Source organism: Platalea leucorodia (genome assembly GCF_965183815.1).
Source record: "Platalea leucorodia genome assembly, chromosome: 2".
Lineage (NCBI taxonomy): Eukaryota > Metazoa > Chordata > Aves > Pelecaniformes > Threskiornithidae > Platalea > Platalea leucorodia.
The window spans coordinates 6,951,107-6,958,920 of NC_138824.1; the positions used below are offsets into that span (position 1 = coordinate 6,951,107).

Below are 7,814 nucleotides of genomic sequence, written 5' to 3' on the forward strand. Positions count from 1 at the left end.
AAATCCACAAATAGCAGGTACGCCTGCAATTACAGCCTGCAGCTTACTGGTCCCTTCCAGCAGCAGCAGCTGAACGCCAGTATTACCTACTTGTAAATTCTGTGCTTTATATGGCTGAATTTGTAGTGTGGTGCTTTAAATACATGGCTATAGGATGTGATTGTTGTTAGTCTAGATAGTACAGACTATTGGTCTCAGTCTTCAGTTCTCACCTAAAATGGCAGCAGCTGACAAACTCGCATCTCTTTTTTTTCCCTGCCCCCAGAATATATCCCCTCTTCTCCTTCCAGGCCCCAAACCAACGATTATCCCTTGTCTGCTCTCCAGCTTCTTTTTATACACATCCTATGGTGGGAGGAAAAGACGCTGAGAGCTGGTTCTTCTGGAGCGGCCGCGCTCTGGCCAGACCCCAGCCTCCTCTCTCCCTGCCAGCGTGTAGCTTTGCCAGGAAAGCGGGGAGAGCGCTACCCTGTGCCCCGGGAGTGTCAGGCTTAATGGTTTGTGTCTTCTTTTGAAGAAAACTGCTGTGAAAGTGCGAGGTTATCTGCTTATTGGGCAAGTGCCAGTCGAAGTTTCCTTTCTGGAGGGTCATGTCCAGCTTGTTTCTGCATTACACCAACCATTGAAGAGGCTTTCCGTTTTCCATATGACCAAACGCCTTGTTTTAATAATTGGTTTCCGCCAAGTTTGCCTCTTAACCTCCCCTTGTCCTTTCATTACACGTTCAGCTTTCATATTCTGTCATTCTGAGACCTTTTTTTCTTTTTCTTTCCCTTTCTCTGTCGTCTTTCCTACTAGCTGTCTGCAGCATCCAGCCCTTCCAGTCAGAGTCCTCACAGAGCCTCAGGAAAGGATCCCTTTGCAGAGCTCTCTCTCCAGGATTTCTTGTAGAACAACTTAGGTATTGTCCGTTATTCTGGGGAGATGCTGGTTTTTGTGATATAAAACAAAATTAAAGTTCTAATTCGAGTTTTATTAACGTGACTAGACCTGTTTCTGAAGAAAATAAAACAAGTCATGTTGAGTTGGAAGCATTGTGGAAGTGACTTGGAAACTGGGTATACTTAACCGCAGCGGTTTCAAGGCCCGATCGAGTCATTTTGCTTCGGTCTATTGGAAATAAAGTTTGATAGTTCCTTTCCGAACTGCAAGGGCCAGCAGCCAGGGTAGTTTGCTGCAGCTGGGGCGAAGGCGCCGGCGCTGCCTGGCATTCACCATCAGGAAACGTTTAGGGTCGGCGGTTAGCAGCAGACGCTGCCTGCTGCTCGCGCGCTTCCCCGGATCGCTTGGCCACGGAGTTCGCCTCACGCAGGAGAGACGCGGTTTCATGCGTGCGAGGGTTAAATTTTGGTACAGACATGCACTGGAGGAGTTCTGTTCTTGTTTTTATCAGTCGGGGGCAGGTGGGTATTAAATACTAAAATGAGTGAAAAGATGAAAAAATTGAAGAATACATGGTGTAAAGAGCGAGCAGGCGTTATCGCGCACAGCATCCGCTTTTCTGTGTGCGCTCCCTCTGGTTCAGTGTGAAAAGTGACCCTGAGTTCTCCTCGTAGCGACGTTGATCTGTGTTACGCTGCCGCTGGTGACAATATTGCCTGGATAAGGAGGTTTTTTTCCTTGTTGGACAATCCAGCTTAATGCAAAGAGATGTTCCAAAGGCTGGCGTAGTTGGAAGAACATCCGGATCTTTTGGTTGTTTTCTGGCCCTGATTTTGTGAAATTTTTGTTTCTGTTCAAAACTTCCGACCTCGGGGTAGCTTGGGCGTTTGGAGAATGGAATGGTTTGAAGCAAACACGGGTTTATAGTGAAGTCCTCCTTCTGTTGGATGTTAACATGAGGGTTTTTAATCTTTCCAGATTCAGTTTATGTAACTGCGTTAGACGGAAGAGAAAGGAACGTTTCCAAGATGTGCTCACCAGTAAACCCCCACTTCCAGGAAAAAATGAACTTCAGTCGCTCACACTCTCCTCTTCCATTAAATGATGCAGTGAAATGATGAAGACCGATGAAGGAACCTGGGACAACTCCATAAGAAAACATCAATATACGATACAAAGCCAAGAATTGCCATGAATTAAGACTAAGATCGATTTTTTTTTTTTTTTCGTCCTGGTGACTAACACGTCAATATTTTCAGCTTCTAATAATATCCGTAAGCAGTAACATACGAAGAGAAGCCTTTATTCTGGAATTTGCGATTGGTGTTTGGAGACGCTGTCGGGAATGGAGATGTGTCCTTTACCGTAACTCGAAACAGGACTCTGGGCAGGGGAGGGTCAGGTCCTAACTCCTAATTCCGCAGTTACCTTTTCTTCAGTCCTCACCAATGTAGGCACAGCAGTAATGGAAATTAACTTTTTTTAAAAATTATATATTCAGTTTGCAGTAGACATTCCTTATGTATTATTGTTTGTATTTATTTATGATTATCAATTTAACATTAATATTGTATCAAAAAAACCTCCTTATGAAAATGAGTATGGATGTATACAGTATGTCTGATTTTTATCCACAAAGAATGAATCTGATTCAGAATGCTTTTCAGCTGACATACAGAGCACTAAATATTTTAAAGGTCTGAATCTAATGAATTCTCAGTATATATGGGAATTAGGGAAGAGCTGTAAAATGCATTAATCCTTATAGTCAATTCTGTGCCTAGGATTTTGCAAGGGAACAGTTAACTGACTAGAAGAAGCACTACATTTTTAATTCAGCATTAGTGCGTCGGGAAGGAACTGTATTGCTTTGTGCTTGGCATGTCATTATTTTTACATTTGACATTATAAGGCCTTTCCAAAATGAATGTGAGGAATTGCTTTCACTCGAAGACTTTCCTTCTTTTCTGTAAAAAAAAAAAAAAAAAAAAAAAAAAAAAAAATATTGGTGATGTGTGTTGGGGGGGAAAGCCTTTTCATTTGGCTAGTGCCGTGTTTATGATCACGTACCTTTTAAAAGTCAGCCAGGGGAAGCAGCTTCCTTGCGTACGCCGAGTGGGCATTTCGTTAACGGAGAATTCCAGTAGCACTGTTGATCGGTGCTTTGTGTAAATACACCATAACTTTTGGGTGGAGTGGGGCCTTCGGAAGGGTAGTCAGCGATCGGAAAGCAATTCTGTACATGAATTAAGCATACTTGCTGCATTGTCTCTGCAGATTCTATTTTTGTTTAAAATATTAAAATGTACGTTAGCAAAAATGGGTGGATTTTCAAATAAAATGCAGCTTCCACAGAACTTTTGTTACGGTATGGAAGTCTGAGGTGCTTCTTTTCTTTTTGCTGCTTAAAATGTGCACTGAGAATTGCTTTGTTTACTTAATAAAATACCAAATGTATTTCACACGTGCATATTGTATTGCAGGAAGCGCAGGGCAATGGATCTGTGCATGGCGGGATCTGTCCAACACCGCCCCGGTTCCGCTATAACGAGTTGCCTCATTAAGAGCTGGGTTCCTTACTTGACACGGTATTTCACGATCTGGTTTTTCAAAATATCCATGGCAATAAACTTGTACTGTTTATAACCGAGCAAGAAGTATAAATATGCCAGAATAATTCTGTAGGTATCTCCCCTGCCCTTCCAGCGGCAGGTGACGCTGGCGGAGCTTTGAGGGCCTTGCTCAGGCCGCCGTCTGCAGCAGCGCTCGTTTTCATCACCGGGAGCTGTGACACCGACGGAAGTTCCCTCTTCTCAACTACCCGAGGCTTGGCCTGAAGGCTGCGCGTCATAAAACGCTCAGTACGGAGCAGTACATTTAAAATTTGTTTCTAAAGGCACGAATTAAAAAAGCCTGAAGCTGTTCCGGAGTATAGAATGCACATGCCCAGGTCTGGGGAGCTGCATATACGGTTTACTTAAATCCTCACCTTCCTGCGCTGAGGCTTTCGGCGTGGGCTGGACACCGGCGAACAACTGCTGGTTTGGTTTTATGGCAAAAATGTGAATTGTCTGAAGCGGGGGCCAGCTGGGAAAAAGGTGCACGTTTGTGTCCCGTTAGCTAAATCGGTCACTGCCAGGGTACAGATTGTTCTGAAACACGCCCCGGAGCTCGTGTGAACGGTGAAGGTAGGCCTTCCTCCTCCTCCTCCTCCTCCTCAGCCCGGTGGGCTGGGTTATGATAAAACCAGACCCCAACCTTGTCATCTTTTTAGGTCTGTGATGCTCTCTGTGCACTGGCTTCAACCTCTGGCTTGAGGCCACGGGGGATAAATCTGCTTTCTTCGCTCTTTTTGATGCCTTGCACCCCGGCTGCGGGCCTGAGGCTGCCAGGCGGGGAGGTGCCAGAAAGCCCCAAACACACAAACCCCCCTCTGCGGCAGGGATGAGGAATTCTTCGTCGGCTGTCCTTCGCTGCTCACGCAGGGCTGCTGCGCTCGCTGACACGGCTGCTGTGCAGGTTAAGCTTTCGTGTTAAATAAACCTCGCTTTTGGTTTCCTCTGCAGAGACAAACTGCCTTGAGAATTGTCCTGCGGATTACTTCCCCGTTTGCTTTGTTCCCAATGAGTATGTTTGCTTTCGGTAGGGCTGGAATAACGCTCAGTTGTAGCTTAATTTAAAAAGCGTAGCTCACGGACATGTTTCTTTTGAATTACTGGCCGTTTTCAATAATGGGGGGTTGTGAAAACCTGGTTCTCCTCAAAACGGAGTTCAAAGGGTGTTTAATCTGGAAGAGCAAACTCTGTCTAGGGAAGCTGCCTGCCCCTCGCGAGCGGTGAGGCTGCAGGGCTCTGTCAGGGGGCTGCGGTTCCTTTTAGGGCTTTGTGAAGGAAACTAGTGTGTCAGAATGGTCACAGTATTGAAATTTTTTTTTTTAATCGGAGATTTATGTAACAAAAACAACTGGATTTACCTCTTGAGACAATTACTCCTGCCAGAACAAGAACCTGAAGAGCTGGTAACTGCCTGTGTTTTCTAAAAGCCCAAATGTAGAATCTTCATCTGAAGGCAAATGTAAATTCTTTGTGTCAGAGTCACAAGCCGAGCTGTTGCACGCGGTGTAACCGCTGCCGACGCCGGCAGTACCTGGGGAAATGGTTAAAGGCTGGTTTTACGTGACGTCGGTGGTCCGTTCAGCCGGCTCCGGGAGGGAGGCTCAGCCCCCCCCGCTGCCCGAGAGCCCTTCAGCAAGAGGGGGGGACAGGGGGAAACCCTGCGTCCTTTATCAGACCCCCAGTGCCTGCTTTCAGAGCCCGGTATGAATTCTGTAGCCACATAAATGAATTGTAACTGGAAGGCCATGACAAAATTGAGATAAAGATTGTGGCAGAAAAGTGAGAATTAGGTACCAAAAGCACTGGGGAAGATGGGAAGCGCTGCTGGGAGCGGACGATTGACAGGATAATGCGAGGGGTTGTGAAGGAATGTGCTGAATGCAGAAGAAAAATCAATGTTAATGGGAGCGTATGTGAAATAAATAAGAGCTTTCTCCTTGGCCTATTGGCAATCTTTTGACCTGAGCTTTGCAGCTCGCCCACGCTGCAGCGGAGAAAGCAGAAACAGCCTTGACGTCTTCTGCTGAATTTGCCCAATGAGAAAAACCACTGAGTTACGGATGTTTTCCGTGTTCAAACCGGAGAATGAAGGGCCTTGGCTGACCGGTCCGCTGCGTCCTGGCTAGATGGGGAGAATGAGCGAGGAGGAGCGATCCCTGAGCAGGTTCTCCTGAAGGTGTGAGGTTGCTGCCGCCCGCTTGGCACCCTTCTGTAGCTGAAGGCCGAGTAACTACTACATCCATCTCGCCTGCGGGCGATGGCTTGCCCGAGATGACAAATCACTCTAGGAGCTGAGTAATAACACATTTCTTGCTTCTTTTCTTGCTTCTCTGCTGATGAAATTTCCTGAGGCAAAGATCAAAAAGCCTCGGAACAAACAGCCGACTTCCTGAAAAGTTCTGTTGTGCGAGCCAGTAACGGTACTGAAGCTGTGCCGGCTGCCGGCGTGTTGCTCCGGCCGCCCGGCAGCTGCGGTCTGCGAGGAGAGCCGAGGTCCCAGGCTTATTTTCCCCGCTTTGTTCGCAGTGGTAGCTGCTGAACCTCCCCATGCCCGCTACAGCAATTGCTCAAGTATTGTTTTTCTAGACCAGCATTATTTGATACCGTTTTAGCCTCTTTAGTCACTAAAAGTGAGGAAAAGATCCAGCACCATGTGAAATCCCAGTTTCCGTGGCCCAGTGGAGATGTTCTGTGGGTCACCTACGGGAACAGTTGTTGGCCTGTTGTTACCACCTCAGGTCCTAAAACAACGCAGCGCTCATGGCAGCCTGCAGAACGCGAGCTCTGAAGAGCAGCATTCCAGAGAAACACCCTTCCCTCTACAGTGGGCTCGAAATCCAAGGGAAAGTCTGTTTCAGAGGAACATCCAGCTGCAAAACATCAGCGGCTTAAGACGCTAATGCCATTAGATTCCCTCTTCCTTGCTTGTCACCACAGTGTAACTTTTCAGTCCATTACCTTCTGCCTTGACCTTATTCTGGCAAACTCCTTTTAGCCCCCAGGAGCAGAGCGTTTAATAACTTCTCTCTCAGAAAGCAGCCAAACAAGAACACATGCTGCAGAACAAGTCTCCTACCCTCGTTTCCCAAAACCCGCAGGTCTGAACCTGCGGAAAGATCACCTTGTTGTACAACCCAGCGGCACGGGAGGCTGCAAACCTCTCGCAAGCCAGAGCAGCAGTTAAGTAACCCACGTTCCCCGCAGCTCAGGCTGGGGCGAGCGCGTCCGTGCACAGCCAGGCTGGAAAGCAATGCAATCCCCTTGCGGGACTCGACAGGGAAACGGCTCAGAGAGGGCTCAGACCAGCAGCGCGCTGAGGTAAGCAGCTGCTTTCCTCACTTGCGTGGCTCCCGGCTAGCCGCGCAGCCCACCCCGCTCCGTTGTGCTTTGTAGGCATTTGATGGATCGATGTTTCTCAGTTCCAGCACACGGACTTCTGTTAAAATGGCCTTTATTACCACACACGCACTTGGGTGATGCTCATACTTCTTTAACGCCGAACTTCCAGGGAACAGTTGTGAGGTTTCTTCCCTGTTGAAACCGCAGGTTTCCGAGAGGTGCGTGCCAGCGAAACACGTAACTCCAGCTCAGCCGAGGCTTTGCTTGGGTTGTAGTTGTGGGGACACGCGGGCGCTTCTCTGCATCTTGTAGCCCAGCTGGTGTCCTAGAGTTGTGGTGCGCAACAGGAACACAGTGAAGGAAAGGTATTCCATAATGCTGGGAATGTAAGGGTGACTCCTGTCCGGTTTGTCCCAGCCGGAGCAGTGAACCCTGACTCCCGTTGTTTAAGTAGGAGCTGGAAGCGTTGGCCGTGCTGCCAGAAAGCGGGCTGCTCAGCCCTCTGTTTTACAACATGTTGCTCATTTCTGGGAGATTTTGCCAGTAACAAAATTATCAAATCCAGATGCCTCATTTGCTCAAGACCTAGCTTTCTCCATCTAAGCGCCTCACGCTGACCTTAATACTAATCCTATAGAATCCAAGGGGATTTGGGCCACTTCACTAAATATGCTTTGCTACAGGCTGTTGCTCCTGGCTTGGGCAGGCTGCCTGTGCCTCCTACCCTAATTAGCATCTTTCCCATTTCTTTTTAACTCCCTCTCACCCACGCAGGCATTTATGGTAAAAGGCTAAACTGACTTCCAGAGGCAAAGTTGCTTTTTTCCAAGGTGCAAGTTTACGTTGTCCTGCCATACGGCCGGCACGTGCTGGTACGCGCTATAGGCATAAGCAAAGGGAAGCCTAGAGATGGGCCCTGCGTTTACGTCGCTAGGAAAGGTAAATGCCCTTTGGGGAGCGGTGATAAGAAGGAGAGGC

General features: G+C 47.8%; 1 protein-coding gene across 5 annotated transcripts in view; it reads left to right on the top strand.

The window, feature by feature from the left end:
• PICALM (phosphatidylinositol binding clathrin assembly protein) overlaps positions 1 to 3,415 on the top strand; it is a 74,024-nt gene extending 70,609 nt beyond the window's left edge. For 2 of the 5 annotated variants that reach the window (XM_082303734.1, XM_082303735.1), the window contains one exon: positions 1,861 to 3,413. In XM_082303734.1, the coding sequence (XP_082159860.1) occupies positions 1,861 to 1,875 (15 nt within the window). In that variant the 3' untranslated portion in view covers positions 1,876 to 3,413. The other 3 variants (XM_082303736.1, XM_082303737.1, XM_082303740.1) reach the window with 3 other exon arrangements.
• The last annotated feature ends 4,399 nt before the right edge of the window (positions 3,416 to 7,814 follow it).